This window comes from Sciurus carolinensis, chromosome 1 (assembly GCF_902686445.1).
Source record: "Sciurus carolinensis chromosome 1, mSciCar1.2, whole genome shotgun sequence".
Taxonomy (NCBI): domain Eukaryota; kingdom Metazoa; phylum Chordata; class Mammalia; order Rodentia; family Sciuridae; genus Sciurus; species Sciurus carolinensis.
Window position 1 is genome coordinate 157,105,442 of NC_062213.1, and position 24,268 is coordinate 157,129,709.

Below are 24,268 nucleotides of genomic sequence, written 5' to 3' on the forward strand. Positions count from 1 at the left end.
CAAAGTGTGACAGCCTCCATCTTGGGATGCTCGCCAGAGACTAGAAGCCAATTGTCAAGGTACCTATAGGTTGGCTGCTACTGCTGCCGCCAACTAGGAACATGGCCACTTCATCTAGGGGTAAGAGCCAGGACCTCAAAGAACATCACCAGGGGCCCTGCAGGCTTGGTTACATCTGAATTATCCCTGCTAGGTGTGCTAATAGCCACCATCTCGCTGAAGAGGCAGAAGACAGCCTAGCAAGGGGTCAGTAGGTGAGAAAAGCCTGTGAAGGCATTTTGATCCTGGCTCATCCAGCTAACCAGCCTGGCATCCTCAGGGACCCCAGAAACAACTTGGGCAGCACTTGCTGGGACTCAACATTAGCCTGGTCCATGACTCCCTCCCAATATGACACTCACTGATCACCTGGTCCCACCAGTTTGGCAATCAACAGGGCTCTTAGGGTTGTCAATCCCCAGTCTCCCAAACACCCCCTACCCACCAACCTGGCCCAGTGCTTGCAGCTACGTGGCTGGCCCACAGCTGTCAACGCCTGGTCCTGATTTGCCCAATACAGAACAGTTTTCCATGACAGATGCATCCACAGACTGAAGGTGAAAGGATGGAAAAAACTTATCACACACGTGGACTCTGTAAATAAATAGGGGTTTCCATTCTCCTATCAGATAAAGTGGACTTCAAGCCAAAGTTAGTCAGAAGGGGTAAAGAAGGACACTATATTGTGTAAGGGAATCATATATCAACAAGACATAACAATCATAAATATTTATGCCTCAAACAATGGAACATCTATGTACAGCAAACAAACCCTTCTCAAATTCAGAAATCAAATAGACCACAAACACAATAATACTGGGTGACTTTAACACACCTCTCTCACCACTGGATAGATCTTCTAAACAAAAACTGAACAAGGAAACCATAGAACTCAATAATACAACCAATAATTTAGACTAACAGACATATATAGAATAGTCTATTCATCAATGAGTGAATACATTTTTTTCTCAGCAGCACATGGATCCTTCTCTAAAATAGAGTATATGTTATGCTACAAAGCAACTCTTAGAAATACCAAAAAAAAAATAATAATAATAATAGAGATATTACCCTGCATTCAATCAGATCATAATGGAATGAAATTAGAAATCAATGATAAAATAAAAAATAGAAACTACTCCAACACCTGGAGACTGAATAGTATGCTACTGAATGATGCATGGATAGCAAAAGACATCAAGGAGGAAATAAAAAAAAATCCTTAGAGGTAAATGAGAACATCAATACAACATATCAAAATCTCTGGGATACTATGTAAGCAGTACTAAGAGGAAAGTTCATTACATTGAGGCAATTAATTAAGATAATAAAAAGTCAACAAATAAATGACTTAACATTACATCTCAAAGCCCTAGGAAAAGAAGAACAGATCAATGCCAAAAGTAATAGAAGACAGAAAATAATTAAAATCAGTGCTGAAATCAACAAATTGAAACAAAACAATTGAAAAAATTGACAAAAAAGTTGGTTCATTGAAAAAAATAAACAAAATTGATAAACCCTTAGCCACACTAACAAAGAGAACAAGAGAAAAAACTCAAATTACTAAAATTAATGATGAAAAAGGAAATATCACGATGGACACTACGGAAATACAAAAGATAATTAGAAGCTATTCTGAAAATTTTCAGATATTCTGAAAAATCTATATTCCAAGATACTCTCAAAGACATGGATACATTTCTAGAGATATATGATCCATCCAAACTGAATCAGGAGGACATACACAATTTAAACAGATCAATTTCAAGCAATGAAATAGAAGATGCCATCAAAACCTACCAACCAAGAAAAGCCAGGGACCAGATGAATTCTCAGCTGAGTTCTACAAGACCTTCATAGAAGAACTAATACCAATACTCCTCAAAGCATTCATGAAATAGAAAAGGGGGGAACCCTTCCAAACTCATTCTATGAAGCTAGTATCACCCTGATACCAAAACCAGACAAAGACACATCAAGGAAAGAAAAATTCAGACCAATATCACTGATGAACATAGATGCAAAAGTCTCAACAAAATTCTGGCAAATCACATACAAATACATATTATAAAGATAGTGCACCATGATCAAGTGGGGTTCATCCCAGGGATACAAGGTTGGTTCAACATCTGGAAATCAATAAATGTAATTCATCACATCAATAGACTTAAAGTTAAGAATTATGTGATCATATCAATAGATGCAGAAAAAGCATTTGATAAAATACAGCACCCCTTCATGCTCAAAACTCTAGAAAAAATAGGGATAGTAGGAACATACCTCAACATTCTAAAGGTTATCTATGCTAAGCCCAAGGCCTACATCATTCTAAATGGAGAAAAACTGAAAGCATTCCCTCTAAAAACTGGACCAAGACAGGGATGCCCTCTTTCACCACTTCTATTCAACCTAGTCCTTGAAACTCTAGCCAGAGCAATTAAACAGATGGAAAAAATTAAAGGAACATGAATAGGAAAAGAAGAACTCAAAACTATTGCTATTTGCTGACAACATGATTCTATATTTAGAGAAGTCAAAAAATTCCACCAGAAAACTTCATGAACCAATAAATGAATTCAGCAAAGTGGCAGATTTATGAGTAGTAGATTTATGTGTTCCATAAACTGGTAAATGGTAAAAGATTTGAGAATGTTTTGTTTCTGTGTCTCCACTAACAACAAGGTTACTAAGAGTTAAGATTCTATCAGGTGTAATTCTGCATACAAAGAGCACAAAAGGTTTCAATTGGGTTTCAATAAAAATACTATAAAAACAAAGAATTTCACCTTGTTAAAGTGCAATAATTTGTCTAATTCAGAAATTTCCTAAGGATTGTTTCAAATGTGAATTTATAAAGGGGTGAAGTTAGGAAAGAGGTATAAGAAGGTTCTAGGTATGGAAATGTATTCTAGCATGAAAGTAGAAGGAAAATGAAATGTTCCTAGATCAGAAAGTCTTTCATGTGGGAAAGAAAGGTTGTAGAATGTCTAAACAAGTTGCAGAAGGTTTGTTAGAAGGTAAATCTCAAAAAGTTTGTTTGTGACTAAGTTGGCTATAATTGGTAAAATCAATTAAAGCTATTCAAGATTTTTCCTAAGGTCAAATATTAATACACTGATATAAACCAAGGAACACAAATTTCTTAAAACATTTATCTGCTCTTATCCAACAGGTAATTTCTTGTGTCTGTTAGATTTTATTCTTTATGGAAACTAGTCTTAAAGGAATTAGGAATTAAGGTTTATACAACACTGGTTTAATAACAACTATTCTTTTAGAGTATTATCCTGTACTACAGATTCTAAATTTTTCTTTAAAAGCAACTTGGTTAATATATGAATATCAGTGTGATGGTGGTGCTGTTACTGGCTTCATTGTACACTTGTTGTGTTTCTATCTTCCAAGTGTACACGTCTTTAAAATATAAGGTTTAGAAGAGCATTTTACCAAGCTGGTGTACTTCAAACTAAAGTTTGAAGTGAAGATTTGGAATTATAAAAATTATGTTTCTTGGTTCATAGCTATTATACAAGCTCAATATGTTTTTACTCTTATTAATTTCATTTATATTTTTCTTATAAACTTTATAACTATTGTCTGTTAGTGCCTAACAAAAGTACAACTTCTAATATAACAACCAGGATTAATTTGAGATAACAGGCTATCACCCATAGGACAAACAGATATGAGGTTGACCTTCAGTACTAATACTAACCCCAATTAAATGCAAGAGGTAAACAACTAAAAATTACAGACATTAAAGTTAAAACCCAGTGCTCCTACTTTAGGATTGGTCAAACTGGCTTGCTGGATGTTTAAAACCCAAACTTAGAGAATGAAGTTAAGGAAGTAAAAGGGCCAAGAATAAAATAGCCAATATTTGACTCTGAGGTCAGCTCAAACCCAGGGAATGAGGGAACTTCTCTAAGAGCTTTGCAACTCTGGGCCACATGACCTCCCTATCAGGGGGAACAATGAAACCCTAGAGAACAGATAGCCAATCACTGCACATGCTGCAAAGAGGAGGGTCATTGGAGAAGAAAAGTCCCTAAGTCTTCCAAGGGAAGCCACCTGCTCAAAAAGGCCCTGACCTATCCTGGAAGATGGCACCAGAGGAGCTAAGAGGCTTCTCCCAAGTTCCCATGAGTGACCCCCTGTTGTAGTCAGCTTTTTCATTGCTTTTTTCATATGCCCATAACAATTTTAGTGGAGGAAAAGTTTATTTGAGGGTTCACAGTTTCAGAGGTCTCTATGCATTGACAGATGTCTCCATTCCTTGGGGTTCTAGGTGAGGCAGGACACCTTGGTGGAAGAGTATGGCAGAGGGAAGCAGTTCGCATTCTGATCAGGAAGCAGAGGGAGAGATAGATATTTCCACTTGTCAGATATAAATAAATACCCCAAAGTCATGGTCCCCCAGTGCTCCACCTCCTCCTGTCATATACCACCTGCCTCCAGTTACCACTAAGTTAATCCCTATTAGGGAAGTAATCCACTGATAGGTTTAAGGCTCTCATAACCCAATCACTTCTCCTCCAAACTTCCTTACTTTGTCTCACACATGAGCTTTGGAGGAACACCTCACATCCAAATCATAACACCCCCTAAGGAAACTCAGCTGACTCCGAACAGTAGATAGGAACAAGGTCAATTTGGCCAGCTTGGTCTTAAACACCTGACAAGAGAATTAAAAGGAAGACAATTGTTCTTTGGTGTAACTTAAGATGTACACTTGTGTCAGTCCCACCAAGAGTAAGAAAGACTGGAGGCTATGAAAGAAAGATTCTTAGACGGGTGTGCCTAGTCAAAAGAGACTATCAGTGTTAGAAGATTTTTGTCATCAGTTTAAGACCTATAAATCTTCCTGACTGCCTACATAGGCGGACTTGCTCTGTTTGCTAGTATGATTATCTAGCCCTAAGTAACAGGAAAAAAGGGGTCTCTACTAAACACAGAGGTTATACCAATAAGGAGGCATTTTATAAAAATCAGATGACATTAGATATCTTAACTACATCTTATGGGGGCATCTATGACATTATAAACACTAAATGTTGTGTGTATATTCCTGATAACTCTGGCAATGTAACTAATATACTTAAAGATTTATATTTCCAAGTAGAGGCCATGCCCTCACTGGCCTTGTCATGGAAACAACTTAGCTCTTGAACCTCCTGGTGAAAAATTAGTGGTTTCTATCATTGTGGTGATATTCATTGACATGTTCCAGATGCTATGACATTCATTGTGTATTAATCTCATTCCACTCGTCATGTCTTGTTTCTCTCATAGAAGCACCCATCTCCCAGATCACTTCACAGCCTGTTCTTTCTGAACCAGACTTTGACCACAGAACCCTTGACTGATCTAGAACATTCCTAAAAGGGAAACCCACACAGCTTGCCTCACATCACCCAACTCAGCCCAAAGCGGCCAGAGCAATCATTTTCCGTTTCTCCTTACTGTAGTAAGGACTCCCTTTCCAGAAGGTGGATTGAGGCCTGGAGCAAAAGGGCAATCAGTGTAGGTAATGTATGATTGGGTCAGGAAGATGGGGGCTGATTGAAGGGGAAATAAAATGCTAATACCTTCAGAACACTTCCCCCTCCTCCAACCTGTTGCCAAGGTTACCTGCCTTCAGGGAATTGTTCCTCCCTGCAAGAACTTGTTAATGAAGCACCTCCTGGGCAGCTCCCTTCCTGCCCTTCTGGGCAGATATGGAGAGGCACCCCTGGGAGGCTCTTTTCCCATCTTTTGGCCATGTAGGCAAGATGGCGGGAGAAGGGGGCATGAGAAGAAAGGTTAAAAAGAGCAGGACACCCCACTCCCTTAGGTACCAACTTGGACCCCCTCCTCGGCAGAGGAGCCTGCCCCTCCCCCTCTGTTCTATCCTTTAAATAAAACTTTTTGCACTTGCCTCAGTGTTTGTCGGGTGTTCCATCTTCAACACCAGGGGTAAGGGACTCAGACCAGATTCTCAACACCGGTATCAGTATCATTAATTGGGCTTAGTTCCAAACAGAGCAGAGTTCAATGATCCAAACAACATATCTATGGATTTCTATTTGTATTTTCTAATTTTTACTTGGTCGACTTGAAAAACGAACAAACAGAAACAAGTTCTGACAGTCTCCCAAAGTTGCTCCACGCAACTGAGCTAAGGTGGAGGTTGTTTGTTTTTGAAACCCTGGAGTGTTAGTTCTCATCTTCTAAATTTTCTATACTGAGAGTGTTGGCCCAGGCAACCAGGTCGTCCACTTCCTCTTCCCAGGACTCTAAGTCTATTTTAAAATCTTCTTCAGTTTTTGAAGCAGAAGAGACTTTATCTATGGTGGGAAAGATGAAAAGCAGAAATTTCATGCACATATCAGGGAAAGCAATGGTGTTCCTGGATTTGTCATGTAATGCTGAAGGTCATCTGAGTGAATGCAAGCAACTCTCTTAACCTTTCTAAATTTGACATTTTAAAACAGACTTTGTCATAAATCATTCTTTCCTTTTTGCTCAACCATTGTTCTTTGCTAGTTCATTTATTGGGCTTTTATTTACTGAGTCCCAGTTGATGTATAAAGGAAAACATGCTTCAGAAGCACCATGGTATAGGTGGGAACTTGATTTTTATGTTCCCAAAATAGGCCATGAAAATACTCGTTCTAATTGCCTTATATTTTGCATGTTTTCTCAGAATAGATTCTGGAAAGACTACATCTTATTATTATTAATCTTGAAACTATTTGGTAAAGATATTAAAATTTGTGCTGATTGGTAGGCTCTGGTTATTGCCAAGTGGTTTATTTCTGTTCAGTCCTGTTATTAGTTTAGGTTCAGTTAGGAAAACAGAGCCACCATGTGAGTTAGGATGTAGTACAAGAATTTGTCATTATTCAGGTGTGAGAGGACCAGGGCAAGGAGTGGTCTGGAAAACTACAGCTGGAAAATCTGAGAACTGTAAGCAGCTACTTTAGCCTGACTCACAGGCCTGAGTGGGAGAGTACAAGGAGCTAGGTGGACACAGCTACCAAGCTAGGGCAAAATGAGGAATTCCTGGAGACATCTGTGGAGGCACCATGTCTGTGAAGTGGGACTGTAGGAAAAGATAAATGAAATAGCTGTGTCTGAGGAAGCCACCATGCCTGACATGCACAACTTTCCAAGCATAATGTCCTCTTCTTCCCTCCCATCTCCTGAATCTCAGAAGAGTTTTCTCAATGACAGATTGTGACACGCTAAACCTCCCTATAAAAGAACACAAAATTCATGCCTTTTCTGAGTCATATTTTCCTTTGATATTGTATACAAGTTCACTATTGCTGTCTAATAAACAATCACAAAATTTTAGTGACATACAATAATAAGTCTTCCTTTAAGTCACACATTTGTAGGTCAGTTGGGGTTGGCTTACTTGGCTGGAGAAAGTCTGCCAGACTCAGTGGGGAAAACTCAGTTCCTCACCTCACATCTTTCTCTGTGATCAGAGAGCTAGTCCACACATTCTACTGTGATGATGGCAGAAACAAAAAAGTAAGCCAAGTCCTGCACACTATCTGCACACCCTGGGCACACCACACTCACTAATATTCCATTGATCGAAACAAGCTCTGGGAGGTGGAGCAGGAATGAATATTTCTGAATGATAATCCAGTTTAACACGAGCTCTTAGGAAAAGTCTTATCCAGTGTAGATGCAAATAACCATCTGCCATTTGCAAAAAGGACAAGGCTCAGTACTGAAGATCTAATCAGTTCCTTAAATTGTTCTTCCTTCCAGCCTTCTTTAAAAAAAAAATTAGTTTGTAGATGGACACAATATCTTTATTTTGTTTATTTTTATGTGGAGCTGAGGATCGAACCCAGCACCTCACACGTGCTAGGAAAGCGCTCTACCACTGAGCTACAACCCCAGCCCCAAATTAGTTTTCTTTTGCCCACTCATCATGGGTTCATTCTGCTTTTTCCAAAATCACAGGACTACTAAAGTATGACAGCTCTACTTCTTTCTGTCACAATCTGTTCATTTGCTTTGGTCACTGAATAGATAGTACTATATGGTAGGTGCTGCACCACACAGACTGGGAGGTAAGCAGACCCTTTCCTCAAGGAGCCCACTGCTCATCAGAGACCAGCAGTAAAGAGACAATGACAACAGCTTGTGTGGCAGACAGACTCGAAGGTGGCCCCTCAGGATCCTCCATCCTGGGGTACACACCTCTGTGTAATCCCCTCCCTTTAGGTGGGGTGAGACCTATGACTTGCTTCTAACCAATAAATGGTGGCAAAGGTGCTTAGATCTCACTCTCATGATTGGGCTGCATTTCATAAGATGCTGTCTCACTATCTGACTTGCCTTAAAGACCTCCTTGCTCACTTGACAAAGTAGGAGGCCACGTTGGGAAAGCCCACATGGCAAAGAACTACACAGGAGTTGAAGGCAGATTCTTCCCCTTTTGAGCTACCAGAGGAGAATGTGGCCCTGTTGACACTTTGCCACCTTATGAGATCCTAAGCTAAGAATCAGGCACACAGAATTCCAAGCACACAGAAACTATGAAACAGTGTGTTTTGTTTTAAGCAGTTAGGTGCATGTTAATTTACACATCAACTGGAAGTTAATACAGTGTGATATGTCCTTGATAGAAATGCTGTGATAACCCACAGAGAAGATTTCATAGAGATGGTAATTCAGGTTGGATATGCCTTATCTGAAATGTCTTGGACCAACATTTGATGTATTTTTTTTAATAGTTGTATATACATAACGAGAACTCTTGGGGATGTGACTCAGGAGTCAGGTGACCCTAATATAATTACACAGAGCTGGGATCTGAACCTAAGTTCTCTGATCCCAAGCATCAGGGCTTCCCCTCCATACCAGCTGACTTCCACTCTAGGCCACCAGCTCTCTTCCTGTGCAGGACTTGCCCTCAACCCATCCTTACAAGTCAGGCAACTCAACTCACCAGGTTCCTTTCTTTTCAGCCATATTGCCTGTGGGTCCGAATCTACAAGGAGTTTTAGGGGTCAGTTTGTGACTGCTTTGTTCTGGCTGTTTTTTCACAATTTGAAACTTTCCTTATAGTTTCAAACTGTGTAGTAGCCTAGTATAAAGGGTAATAAGCTTGAACACATAAGCAATTCAATTTCTAAAAGCTTCAATTCTTATGTAATTGCTTTGCTGAATTTATTTTGTTAGAAAGAGTTAAAGCAACCTTAAAGGAGAACACAAGAATTGGACCTTGTATATTCAAACGTATTTGAGCTGAAAATAAAAAAAATTCAAATTTATTATTATAATATTGTAATTGTAAGAACAAAAACCAAATAGGCTGAATCCAATTTACCTGGAGTTGGCCAGAGGCGCTTCTTTTCAATTGGATCACTGACTTGATGAAGCATTCTATTTTCTCTTGCAAGCTGAGACTTGGTAGCAGCATACCTACAAAGAGAAAAAGAAAGAATCTGAATTCAGCAAATGAATTTTGGGAGGTGTACATAACATCCAAGGAAAACAAACCTAACAAATAAGAGAGCAGAACAACAGACTTCAAACATGGAACCATTCTGAGTGCTCACGAATAATAAAGTGAAATTATTTCAATATGTGGTTTCCAAAAACACAGTAGTTAAGAAAATAAACAAACATGATATAAAATTAATATCATAAAAATAATGAAAACATCATGTGGTACAGCAAAGAATATTAGTTTCCTAGGTCCACCACAATAAACTAACACAAACTTGGTGACTCAAAATATGGTTATCCCCCTTTATATATGTGGAGATATTCTAAGACCCTCAGTGGGTCAGTGGGTGCCTGAAACCACAGGTAGTACCAAACCCCATAGATACTATGTTTTTCCTATACATACATGTTTAAATTTTATGTCTTTTCTATCTTTTTTTTTAGTGTGTTCTATTTAGTTATACATGATAGCAGAATGCATTTTGATTCATTGTACACAAATGGAATACAACTTTTCATTTCTCTGGTTGTACAGGATGTAAATTCACACCATTCATGTAATCATACATGTACATAGGGTAATGATGTGTGTCTCATTCCTCCATCTTTTCTATCTTAACTAGTTATCACCTACTTTGGGTTATGACATCTGCAGTTTGAAGTACAAAAGCAAACCTGGGACAAATTTCTTTTTCCTTCTTCACAATTTCACAAATAGAAGATTTGGTTTTACTATGGATCTTAGCCTCAACAATTGATCTTTTTGTCTTCCTTATTAAGTCAAGAATGTTAGCTGGACACAATGGTCCATGCCAATAATTTTATGGGAAGGCTAAGATAGGAGGATCACAGGTTTGAGGGCCAGCCTGGGAAACTCAATGAGACTTCGTCTTAAAATTTAAAAAAAAATTAAAATTGAGGGTGGGGGTTGGGAATGTAGTTCAATGGTAGAGTGCTCTTGGGTTCAATCCCTATACCCAATACAGTGCACATGCACACACACACAGAGCAAGGAAAAAAATTAAAAAGAACTTTCAGCTTTCACTTGAAGGAAGCATTTAGACATTTTAAAATTTACTTGTAGATGTTCCCTCGTCTTTCACATGCCTTCCATTTTTTCTTTTTGTCATCCTCGTGATTTTTTTTTTTAGCTACTTGAGTATATTTCGTAAGATGTATAATAGCTGCCTTAGGGCCCATATGGACTAATTCCATCATCTTTATAATTTATGAATCTATGTCAATTGATTCTTTTCTGGTCATGAGTCACATTTTCCTGCTTACTTGCATGACATGATTTTTTATGCAGGACTGGAAACTACAAATTTTATGTTGTTCAGTGCTGAATTTGTTAGACTTCTTTAAATATGTTTGTGCTCTGTTTAAGAATGCAATTCATAGCTTATGAATCTGTTGTGGTTTTGTTTGTTTGTTTTTGGTACCCGGGATTAAACCCAGGGGTACCTAACCACTCAGCCACATCCCCATCCCTTTTTATTTTTTGAGACAGTTTCTCCCTAAGTTGCTCAGGGCCTTGCTAAATTGCTGAGGCTGGCTTTGAACTTTCCTCCTGCCTTAGACCCCCAGGGTCTGAATCAGTTTAAAATCTTCACAGTTTACTTTTAAACTTTTCGTGGCTCAAGGACAGGCTTTATCAGAGGGCTAATTTGGTTGGCCCCATGACCATTTTTGACTTACATCATGACCCTTCTGAAATCTATCCCATGTCCCTTAAATTATGAGGTCTCTAGCTAGGAGGAATACAAATAATTCCCAGATTTTGTGAGCCTTTAGCTTTTAAAAAAGAAATCATTAAGATTTTGTTTTGTTTTGTTTTCCTCAGGGCAAATACTTTAGGAAACATCATATCATGATTTGTATCTTTTCTCCTATACCAATAAACCTTTGTCTTCAGAATGATATAATATATCTCCTTTTTTCACTCATTTGCCTTTATATAGCTGGAAGTACACATTTTATATGCAAAAATATTTAGTGTCACTAAAGAAAAGCAAATTAATGCTTGTGAAGTAAAACGAAAATACTAATGCTGTTTCATTTTTAAGTTCTTCCCTAACTTTGGCAGCACTGTAAATTGCAACATGTTCTTGAAAAGCAAGAGTCATAAAATGAATTGTATCCTTCCGTTAATAATCCAACTTTTGTTAAACATGTTCTAAGGAAACTTCTTGACACCTCATTCTACCCTTCTGGTAAAACACAATATAATAAGTCTCTGGGGAGTAGGTCCCTCCTTCCTCTCACCTCAAGGAGAGATGCCAGTAAGAGAAGCCAGTGCAGGTATCAAGTTTCTCTGGCCACAGGGAAGTGGGGTTGAGAGAGCAGAAGAAAGGTTAGGGAGAAGGAGGAAGAAGAGGGAGAGGCGAGGAGGAAAGAAAGAAAAGAGGGAAGGAGAAATGGAGGGAAGAAAGGAAGAAGGGGAAGAAAGAAGGGGGGAGTCCCCTCAGAATGTGAGAGAGAACCAAAGAAGCAATTTCTTAGGGAAAAAAGTTTTTATATGCATTTTGACTTATATCAAACTCTCTTTCAGGAGCAGAGAAGAAGGGAAGAAGCAAAGTTAATCTATGGCATTTATAATACAAGAGGTCCAACAGAAAGATAGCGGACTGAGACAGACATTATTACCCTACGTATATGTATGATTACATGGATGGTGTGAATCTACATTGTGTCCAACCATGGAAATGAAAAACTGTACCCCATTGTGTACAATGAATCAAATGCAGTTTGTAAAAATGAAAATAAAATAAATAAAAAATAAATTAAAAAGTTGAAATAATTGGATTTGCTTATTCTGAAAAAGAAAAAGTTTAATGGGAGAAAAATATGATAGCTACTTTCTAAGAAACAATATGATAGCTATTTTCTAAGCTATTTTCTAAGGGCACTTACACAAACCAGAAATAGCCTTATTCACGTTGTTTCAAAGAATAAGTGGCATACTTTCATTTTTTGCACAAGAACATCCTTTCAATCATGCCTTCTATCCATCCCCAAAACCATCCCAGGTCCTCAGCATCTGACATGGTGCCTGGCACACTTGGGGCAGCTCCATCTAATGGAAAAAGCAAGGAGTGTAGCCCTGGGCCAGCAGGGTTAAATTTCAGGTCTGTTAGTAAGTGTGTAACTTAATGAAATTTTATTTTATTTTATTTTATTTTTCCCCCTGAGGTGCGGGGGAATGGAATTTTATTTTTTAACTTTTTATGATATCTTCTTTATAAAATGGAGATAATTTCTCATTTTCTGGACAGTTTTGCAGATAAATGAGATTTTGAAATGGTTGATACCATAAGGTGTCAGATGTAAGCTAGAAGAAACAGTAGAACTGTTTGAATACTTGTTACTGAGCTCTTTGTATCTAAAAACACCCAAGCAGAGCCAAAGTAATTGCCTGAAGAAATTATTTTTTAAAGGGATTTTTTTCCCCTTTGTCTTTATGTCTACATTCCCCCACCCAATACCTATATTTTAAAACAATGCTAATTCCTGTTTTAGCCACAAGATGGCACTCAAGGTTTAGTCTTTGGGGAATAAAAAAATTCCTAAAAAATGCATTCAATATAATTATGTAAACCTATAAAAACAATGTTTAAATTCAATACCCCTAAAAGGATAACACAAACATACATTAAATGAAAGTACTCAGCATGAATGTTTTCCATGCAACTGAAGAAAAGGAAATCAAACTTAAGTATACTGAAAGATGACAGGTTTTTAGAAGTAAAACACATACAAAATCAGACACTAAAACAACTTAGAAATAATATGTATTAGCTCCTTAATTTGTAAAGACAAGACAAGTACAACCAGAGTATATTTCATAAACATAAGAAAGCTTTATATTACTATTTCATATAGCAGATGTTAAAATTTTTATATGAATGAAAAGGAAAGTCAGATAATAGACTATGATGTTGATAAAAGTAAAAAAAACAAAAAATTCCACAAAAGGCAGACTTCTATTTGTGCATGCATACAAGTTGAGTGGGCAATGATGTTACACTTACCTGAAAATTTTAAGCGTTTAAGTACATATTAGTAGACAAGTAGGAAGTACTTGTTCTAAGTTTTAAACACATTTTGCATTTATCAATAATCTCAGGAAAGTTTGATAATCTCTTTGTGCCTCGGTTCCTTCCCTTCGTAACATTTACTTCCTAGATAACACGTATTTTCACCTTCACGGAATTTCTGAGAGGGAAGTCCCAGGAATGGCAACTCAATTGAAAAGGGTGACCAGGAGCCTTGCTTGAAGCTGTCACCAGGGCAAGCCAAGCGGTGTGATTTGGAGTAGAGGTTGATTAGTTGTGGCTCTGAAGGAAGAAGCTGAGTCAGAGAGAGGCCTGACTCTCAGCTCCATGGGGTGGCCAGCAGCACCTCAGGAATTAAGAGTGCCTAGCACACAGATGATACTTTCCCACATTGCTACTTCCTGGAATGGGCAAGAGCAATGTCTTTTTCTAAAACTACACTGAATGTAAAACCCCATCAGAATGAGTCACTTTTCTTTAGAAACTTGATGGCGGCCAAAGCTTAGACAACTGTTATAGATTTTTCTGTTTTTAACGTAAGCAATCATTAGCTATCAAGTACAATACACAGTTTTATGTGTACTGAAGCAAGAAAACTCAAAAGAACAGCTTTCATTACTTTGTGATTTTATATCTTTCACAATTTTTTCTAGAAAAAAAATACAATCTGTATATTAGATTCTGGATTACATTCTTTCCTACATCTTGACAGGAAAAAAAGCATTTGCATGAAGATCTAAGAGACAGTCAAGGCACCAGAAAAGAAAAAAAGCTGTATAAATGAACACCAAATCAGATGACTGGTTAATGAAAGTTTATGAGCTGATTATTATGACGATCAGTGTCTGTTAATAGTAACTAAAACATGTGTAAAGTTCAATAACTGCCTAAAATATTCATGATAGTCATTTATATTTTTAGTTTTCGTTCGTTTATGACTACACACTAGAACTCCTAAAATAGAACTATAATCTCTACATTAGAAAGGACTTTAATAGAAGTCTACAGCTACATTTTATTTTTCTTAAAATTATCTGCTTTCACATTTAGTCCTAAGGAGAAACAGAATAAGTGTGTGTTTTGGTCAGCTTTTTCTCTGCTATGACTAAATGATCTGAGCAGCACAATTAGAGAGGAGAAAAAGTTATTTGAGGGCTCAAAGTTTCAGAGGTCTTAGTCCATAGAAGGCCGGCTCCATTCCTCAGGGTTTAAGGTGAGGCTGAACATCACGGTGGAAGAGTGTGGCAGAGGGAAACAGCTCACATTGCCATCAGGAAGTAGGTACAAAATATATACCCCATAGCCACGCCCCAATTCCCACCTCCTCCAGCCACACCCCACCACCTCAATTAATCCCATCAGGGATTAATTCACTGATTGGGTTAAGACTTTTACAACCCAATGATTTCTCCTCTGAACCTTCCTGCATTGTCTCACGTGTAAACTTTTCGGGACGCCTCACATCTAAACCATAACAGTATGCAGCTTTCAACAAACATTCGTTGAGTGCCTACTATTTGCCAGGCACCATGCTAAGAATGGAGAATGCAAAGCTATACTGATGGCCCTGTCCTGGTCACTCACTATGAACAGAAGAATTTCCACACCACAGGTGCTGAAAGAGACAAGGAAAGAGCCCTTCAGGAAGAGAGGATGGGGAACTGGAGACGCCTCAGCATGTGAGGTATGGTTTCACAAAGAGATGTCTGAGTTGGATCTTCATGCCATGTTTGTGAAACACTTTGTCAGGAGCGGGAAGGGTGGAGGCAGAGAGAAGGAAAAGGAGCCAGAGGCCTCATGGGCCCTACCATATATGCGATCATGGTAGGGATTGCTTTCTAATCTGAGAAAATTTTACAATCTTTATTTATTTCTGACAGATTATTTTTGTTCTCTAAAATGTTGGAAGCATGAGCTTTCATCTTCCTTTGTCCTCAAGAGCTAATGTTCCTGTACCAATACTGTATGGTTTTAAATGTATGATCTCATTCAAGAGATTCAGTGCAAAACCACTTGACCAGGTGGGTCATGTTATCTCCATGTAACAGATGAAGAAACAAGTTCAGAGAGGGTAGGAATTCCTTCCAGATCTGTCTGACTCCAAAGCCCCTGCTCTTCCCCACGCTACTTCCAAAGAAAGATTTTCCATCTGTGAATTGAAGTAGGGCCACATCAAAAAAGGCACATCTTATGAATACCTACCATGTGTCAGACACCGTTTGAAGCATTTACATGTATTAATTTATATATTCCTCACAGCCTCTTTGTAGGAGAGGTACACTTATCAACTACTGTCTAACAGAATCAGCTGAGGGTCAAAGAAGTCAGATAACTCTCTCAAGGTCCCAGAGCTGGTAATTGGCAGGGCCAGGACTCAGATCCAGGCAGTCTTACTCCAGTGCCCTGAACTTAATGCACTCTACACCCTATTTTTTAATTCAGGCCAAATCCTAATTCTAGGTCACCAGTAAAGAACCTGCTGAGAAACTTATCTCAGGTAGAAGGCATAAATGGGGAAGAGATCTTATATCCCCAAATAAAAGTAAGAAAAATTTCCTGTTGCTTAAGAATCAGGAAATGATTGATGAAGGTAGGGTAGGATAATAGGGGGAAGACAGAACAGTGGCAGGAGAGAGAAAAAGTCTTTTTTCTTTACACTATGCAAATAAAATATTCCCAATTTGCATTTTAATGTTTTTCTTAAGCAGGAAATGTCAGTGCAAGGAAAGCATTTTCAAATACATATTAAAGCAGAGATGCACAATGGCGAGTACAAACAGACCAATGACTCACTTGCATAGATTCCCCACATATTTGTTATTTAAGTCTCTATAAATTGACTACTTTGTCATATCTTGTGTATTTCGATAAACACAAGACTTGTTATCTGAAATCTAATTTTATCATTCTTTAGATTTTTACTGACTTCTACACATTGGCAAGCTGAAATATTTATGTGACAATAAAGTGTAAGTATCTTTTAAAAATTTTATTGGAAGTTTTTTTTTTTTGACTAATCAACTCCAAAAAACATTACCCTATGTACATGTATGATTACACGAATGGTATGAATCTACATCATGCACAACCATAGAAACGAAAAGATGTACCCCATTTGTGTACAATGAATCAAAATGCAGTTTGTAAAAATAAAAACATAATTAAAAAAAGAAAAAATTCATAAGAAGCATCATTTGATCTAAATATATTCTTATCAACCACCAGATGGCATAAGGTGTGAGAGTTTTATTCTGACAGGGTCACTGTGCACATGATAACTTGACCTGTAACTTCAAAATAATGTACTTGGAAGAATGTTCTAGCACTCAAACAGCTCACAATTGTTTTTGCCATATGTAGAAGTGAGTGAGTAAGTTGAAAATGACATGGTCCTGCTTTTTCTAAATCTTTGGATTCTGTGGGATGCTGGCATTACATAATGAATCAGTGATCAAACAAATAAAACAGAGCAGCTCTGTTAAAGGAAATAAAAAAGGAAGTCATGTCAAGGCAAAATTAACCTCATATTCTAAGTAGGTTTCGTCAATGCTAAAAGAAATTTGAAACTTGTCTTCAAGGGGAAAAAAAACAACACTTGTACTCATTCAAATTGTGCCTAATAAGAACTTTTCTTCTGCCTATAATTTATCCTGAAAGCAGAAAAGTAACTAATGCAAAAGTTTTCCTCTGCTTTGGCTTGAAGATAAGTTGTTGCAGAGGTCACCTAAAAAGAAAAACTCCAACTAAAACACCCAATCTGAACGAGGATGTTAAATGGTTAGAAAGTATAAGAACTGCAACTTTGGGCTGGGGTTGTGGCTCAGTGGTAAAGCACTTGCCTAGCACGTGTGAGGCCCTGGGTTCCATCCTCAGCACCACATAAAAAGATAAAGAAATAAAATGAATGTACTGTGTCCATCTACAATTTTAAAAATATATATTTTTAAAAAAGAATTGCAACTTTGACACAAATTCAAAATATAGTCCATTACTTCTATAGTTCCTGCATGTCCATCTGGAAAAGAAAGCACTTTGCCAACATTAAGTTGAAGAGTAAGTGAAATAAAAGATAAATGAAGTAAATTTTAAAAATCGGATCTTTCACCTGGTTTTATGTAGCATGTTCATTGAGTACCTTGAAAAAAGACACGCCAGAGTAAGTAATGACTACAACTCACTCAGGGCATGGAGGGGGATCTGTTTTCCGGGGCATGATGAGGCAGATTGGCTACCTTCAGGAGCAGAAGACCAAAGATGAGATTAAATTCCCTTCCTTAGTGTGGTCTAAGATCAATGATTCCAAAGATATCATATTAATTTTTTTTTGCATTTTACTACACACTTCCTCATTAGATTTAATATATGTGGTTCCTAAGTGAGAAATCTGTGGAAGAAGAAAAGATGCTTGGAGCTAGGAGAAGGGAGAAAGACTAATTAATGATAAACAGTTTTTTTCTTTTACTATTCTAAGTTATAAAGTTGTATGTTGATAAGGATGTGAATAAGAGGGGTGGGAATAAGAGAAATGATGGGAGGGTATTGCGCGATTCTTCACTGTGGCTGACATCCTTTCTCCATCTTCAGCAGCCAATAGAGAGAAAAGATGTTCCCTACCTGGGTTCATATGAAAGGAAGAAATGCTACTTTATTATTGCTTTTAGGCATTAAGATCTAAGTTGTTATTTCCAAGAGTTTCTTCTGATGGTTCAGTTAGATAATAGAAAGTGGAATCATGCAAATTTCAAGTTCATAGAATAATGCCGTTCAAGGCATTTGAAATTTCTTACTTTAACTTCCATTCTTTAGGATGTTGTAGATCAGTTTTCTTCCATTTATAATACTGTCCAATGAACTGTGGATCTTCAAGCACTGAAATTAGAGTATTAAAATAAGGAGCTGTGTATGCATAGATTCTTTAATCAGAGTTAAAAGTTGAAAATAGTTCACTTCTCATTAAGTTGATATGGAGCAATAACATATACCATGTAGATCAAATCATGTTACAATGCTCAGAAACTTTCCAATTTCTTCCTTTTATTGGAACTTTGTAATATTCGACATTGTTTGAAATAAGCAGGTTATGAACTAGAAGTTGTTTTCATTATAATGACATTTGTTTATATATCATTTATGTTGTTAAATAAAATTTATGGGAGACCATTGTTTTGGGTTGAGCTCCTGCACTAGGCCCCAACAGACCAAGCCAAAATACAGTTACTCCTGCTCCGTACTATACAATCAAACTGAAACTTTGAGGAAGCAGGAAAATTCCCAAACTGACTAGCTCCACCCCTCAACCAAAACCAGAGATCCACAGAACCACTCAGAAGGGACCCAGTCAATCCGAACCTGCAGTGTGAAGGTAACCTTTTTTCTTATCTTCTTTTCCACCCTCTGTAGTACTAAGGTATTGAATCCAGGACTTCATACACACTAGGCAAGTACTCTACCACTGAGCTACAGCCCCAGTCCATTTTATTTTTTGAGATAGGATCTTGCTAAATTACCCCAGCTGGCCTCAAACTTGTTATCCTCCTGCCTTAGTCTCCTGAGTAGCTGGGATTACAGGCATGCACCAGCATGCTCAGCCCAATCTCCTTTTGGCATTATTGTTCCCTGTTCCTGTGCTAGCTGCTTTGTAAAATCAACCTGCTTGGCCATGTCCAGTGGAACACTTATTTATTCTTTAGAAGAGATGCTATCTGTTTTGTGAATCACTAACTAAAGTCAATCAGGTCATTAAATTTGTCGAAATTTTATTTTTGGCAATAGTAATAAAGACAGTATTAAGAGAACTCATATAGTCAGGCACAGTGGCATGTATCTCTCTAATTCCAGCTACCCAGGAGGCTGAGGCAGGAGGATTGCAAATTAGAGGCCAGCCTAGGCAACACTGTGAGACCTGCATATCAAATAAAAGATGTCTCATAAAAACCACAGACATCATAGTTTAACAAGTTTGTAATTTAGTACTGAAGTTGAAAAATAAAATATTGGAGTTGGAAGGGACATTACAGATCTTGATCCTTCACAAAGCAAGACTATCAAACATATTCGTCCAGCTCTGACCTTTGCCAATGACAGAAAACACTCCACTGTGTTGTTGGGAAGCTGCCCATTCTTCTGGCAGATACATAATAAGGGCTACAATTTCCTCCTTTCATCTGAGTGCTGCAAATTACCACGGGTCCTATCTCTGACCTCTGGAGAAATAATGAGTAGGATGGTTCCTCTTGCAATGGGACAGAGCCTTCCATATTTGAAGATAGCTCTCAAGGAAGTCTCAGCTCCTTCAATTATTTCTCAGGACATGATTTCCTAGAGACCAATGTCTTCACCATTCTGATGGTGAACTTTGTCAATGTTCCTGTTAAAATTCACGTGCAGGGCTCCGGGTGCAGCCCAGGGTTAAAACACATGCCTGGCATGCGATGAGGCCTTGGGTTCAATTTCCAGCACCAAAAAGAAAAAAAAATGTCCAGAACTGGATCAGGATCTTGATTTAATATGAATAGCAAATATATAAGTGAAATTACTACCTCCCCTGATTTGTGCACTACACTTATGTAAAGTCACCTTAATTAGCATTAGTTGTTTTTTTGAACTCACATTACAACCACTGGCTTATAAGTTTGTGGTTAATTATAAACCTATGTCTTCGATCAAATTCACATCAAATTTATTGAAAACCTAGTGTGATTAAGAAATTGGATGCTCATAAATCTAATGCATTTTTACACATAAGTGATGAATCTTTGGAAAGAAAAATTAGGAAAACTACCCCATTCACAATAACTTCAAAAAAAATAAAATACTTGGGAATCAATCTAACAACAGAGGTGAAAGACCTATATGATGAGAACTACAGAACACTAAAGAAAGAAATTAAAGAAAACCTTAGAAGATGGAAAAATCTCCCATGTTCTTGGATAGGCAGAATTAATATTGTCAAAATGGCCATACTACGAAAAGTGCTATACAGATTCAATGCAATTCCAATTAAAATCCCAATGATGTACCTTACAGAAATAGAGTAAGCAATCATGAAATTCATCTGGAAGAATAAGAAAACCCAGAATAGCTAAAGCAATCCTTAGCAGGAAAAATGAAACTGGGGGTATCGCAATACCAGAACAGCAACTACACTACAAAGCAATAGTAACAAAAACGGCATGGTATTGGCACCAAAACAGACAGGTAGATCAATGGTACAGAATAGAGGACACGGACACAAACCCAAATAAATATAATTTTCTCATAGTAGATAAAGGGGCCAAAAATATGCAATGGAGAAAAGATAGCCTCTTCAACAAATGGTGCTGGGAAAATTGGAAATCCATATGCAACAGAATGAAACTAAACCCATATCTCTCACCATGCACGAAACTAAACTCAAAATAGATTAAGGACCTCGGAATCAGACCAGAGACCCTGCAGATTATAGAAGAAAAAGTAGGTCCAAATCTTCAACATGTCGGTTTAGGACCAGACTTCCTCAACAGGACTCCCATAGCACAAGAAATAAAAGCAAGAATCAACAACTGGGATAGATTCAAACTAAAAAGCTTTCTCTCAGCAAAGGAAACTATCAGCAATGCGAAGAAAGAGCCTACAGAGTGGGAGAATATCTTTGCCACTCATACTTCAGATAGAGCACGAATTTCCAGACTCTATAAAGAACTCAAAAAACTCAACACCAAGAATACAAATAACCCAGTCGACAAATGGGCTAAGGAAATGAATAGACACTTCACAGAAGAAGATCTACAAGCAATCAACAAACATATGAAAAAATGTTCAACATCTCTAGTAATAAGAGAAATGCAAATCAAAACCACCCTAAGATTCCATCTCACCCCAATTAGAATGGTGATTATCAAGAACACAAGCAACAACAGGTGTTGGCGAGGATGTGGGGAGAAAGGTACACTCATACATTGCTGGTGGGGCTGCAAATTAGTGCAGCCTCTCTGGAAAGCAGTGTGGAGATTCCTTAGAAAACTTGGAATGGAACTACCATTTGACCCAGCTATTCCACTCCCTGGCCTATACTCAAAGGACTTAAAATCAGCATACTACAGAGATACGGCCACATCAATGTTCATTGCTGCTCAATTCACAATAGCCAGATTGTGGAACTAACCTAGATGCCCTTCAGTTGATGAATGGATAAAGAAACTGTGATATATATATATATATACAAAGGAATAATACTCAGCCATAAAGAATGATAAAATTATGGCATTTGCAGGCAAATGGAGGAAATTGGAGAATATCATGCTAAGTGAGATAAGCCAATCTCAAAAAACCAAAGGATGAATGGTATCGCTAATAAGTGGATGATGACACATAATGGGGTGTGGGAGGGGTTAGTGTTAGGGTTAGAGTTAGGGTTAGGGAGGGGGGCAAGAATGGAGGAAGGAAGGACTGTATAGAGGGAAAAGAGGGATGGGAGGGGTGGGGGAAGGGAAAAAATAACAAAATGAATCAAACAACATTACCCTATGTAAATTTATGATTACACAAATGGTACACCTTTACTCCATGTACAAACAGAGAAACAACATGTATCCCATTTGTTTACAATAAAAAAAGAAAAAAAAAAGAACTTGGTAATTTGTACATGAAATATCTCACCCTGCACGAAACTCAACTCAAAGCGGATCAAGGACCTTGGCATTAGACCAGAGACCCTGAGCCTACAAGAAGAAACAGTAGGCACCATTATCCATCATATCAGCTCAGGGACAGACTTCCTCAATAAGACTCCAAAGCACAAGAAGTAAAATCAAGAATCAATAGATGGGATGGCATCAAACTAAAAAGCTTCTTCACAGCAAAGGGAACAATCAAGAACATGAACAGAGAGCCTACAGAATGGGAGACAATCTTTACCACACACGCCTCAGATACAACATTAATCTCCAGGATATACAGACACTGAACACCAAAAAAACACATAACCAAATCAATAACTGGGCGAAGGAATTGAACAGACACTTCACAGAAGAAGAAATACAAATAGTCAAAAAATATATGAAAAAATGTTCTAGCAATTATAGAAATGCAAAATAAAACTACACTGAGATTTCATCTCACTCCAGTAAGAATGGTAATTATTGAGAATACAAGCAACAATAGGTGTTGGCCAGGATGTGGGGGAAAAGGTACATTCATAAGTTGCTGGTGGGACTGCAAATTGGGGCAACCACTCTGAAAAGCAGTATGGAGATTCCTTAGAAAACCTGGAATAAAACCACCATGTGACCTATTTAGCCCACTCCTAGGTTTATACCCAAAGGACTTAAAATTAGCATACTACAGTGACAAGACCACATTAATGTTTATAGCAGCTCAATTCAAAATAGCCAAGTTAGGGAACCAATCTAGGTGCCCTTCAATAGATGAATAATAGAGAAAATGTCTTATATATACACAATGGAATATTAGTCTTAAAAATGAATGAAATTATGGCATTTACTGGTAAATGGATGGAACTGGAGAATATCATGCTAAATGAAATAAACTAGTTCCCAAAACCGAAGGCCAAATGTTTTCTCTGATATGTACGATAACCCATAACAAGGGAGGGTAGAGAGGGGAAGTATAGAAGTTCATTGGATTAGACAAAGAGGAAGGAAGGGAGGGAAGGGAGGGTTATAAGAATAGGAAAGACAGTAGAATGAATAGGATATAAATTTCCTATGCTCATATATGAATACATAACCAGTGTAACTCCACATCATGTACAACCACGAAAATGGGATCCTAATTAGAATAAGTTATACTACATGTATAATATGTCAAAATACACTCTATTGTCATGTATATCTAAAACCAAAATATATGGGAAATTCAAATGTAGAATTTAAGAAATAATGAAGGACCTGAATAAAATTTTCTGAAAATAGAACATAATACCAATGGGGAAAAAAGAAAATTCCAATTATTTCTTATTCTGAAATAAGTTCCTATTTTAGAAGAAAGATCTTTAATAACCATACTCTTAAGAGAATCAAATAACAGCAATGTTTCTTCATTGTGGGCTTCTGAAAGATATCTAAACATTGTAATTCTACCTTGATGTTTTCAAAGAATATATGAATAAAAGGAATGTAAAAGTTGCATCCTTTAATAATTAGTTTTATATGCAGGAATTTTTGACATGCTGTAAAGAAGATTTAAAACTGGAAAATGATCACAATCCTGTTTGTTTTTTTTTTTAACATTGCTTAGATTAAGATGTTCTATTAAAGAAAGAATTGTCATTCAAAGAAAAGAAATTATATTAATCCATATCACATATTCACATAGACTCATCTATCTATCTATCATTTCCTTATCATTATTCTGAGTTTATAGTTGAACTATTGAACCAGCTAGATGCTCTTCAGCATTTTTGCCTTTATCTGGGGGCTTCCTTTTTTTTTTTTTTTTGGTACTGGGATTAAACCTAGGGTCACTTTACCACTGAGCTACAGTGATAGGTGAAAGGTCTTGCTAAGTTGCTGAGGTTGGCCTCAAGTTTACAATCCTCTTGTCTCAGCCTTCCAAGTCACTGGGATAACAGGCATGCACCTCACCACCTGGCTTGGGACTCCCTTCTTTAACAATGATTAATATTTTCTGTTAGCTTGATGACATTTGCCATTGATAGGAAAGAAAGATTTAAATTGAACAGTTCTTTTCTTCTAATAAATTGCATGATT

The 24,268-nt window shown here is 37.5% G+C and overlaps 1 protein-coding gene across 10 annotated transcripts in view; it reads right to left on the bottom strand.

Moving 5' to 3' along the window:
- Ube2u (ubiquitin conjugating enzyme E2 U) overlaps nucleotides 1-24,268 on the bottom strand; it is a 104,843-nt gene that overhangs the window by 49,937 nt on the left and 30,638 nt on the right. For 4 of the 10 annotated variants that reach the window (XM_047531307.1, XM_047531222.1, XM_047531065.1 and 1 more), the window contains 3 exons: nucleotides 18,347-18,428; nucleotides 9,383-9,477; nucleotides 4,610-6,371 (listed from right to left, as the gene is read on the bottom strand). In XM_047531307.1, coding sequence (XP_047387263.1) covers nucleotides 6,241-6,371; nucleotides 9,383-9,477; nucleotides 18,347-18,428 — 308 coding nt within the window. In that variant the 3' untranslated portion in view covers nucleotides 4,610-6,240. Of the gene's footprint in view, nucleotides 1-4,609; nucleotides 6,372-9,166; nucleotides 9,301-9,382; nucleotides 9,478-18,342; nucleotides 18,429-24,268 lie in introns of those variants that run through there. The other 6 variants (XR_007105843.1, XM_047531148.1, XR_007105867.1 and 3 more) reach the window with 6 other exon arrangements.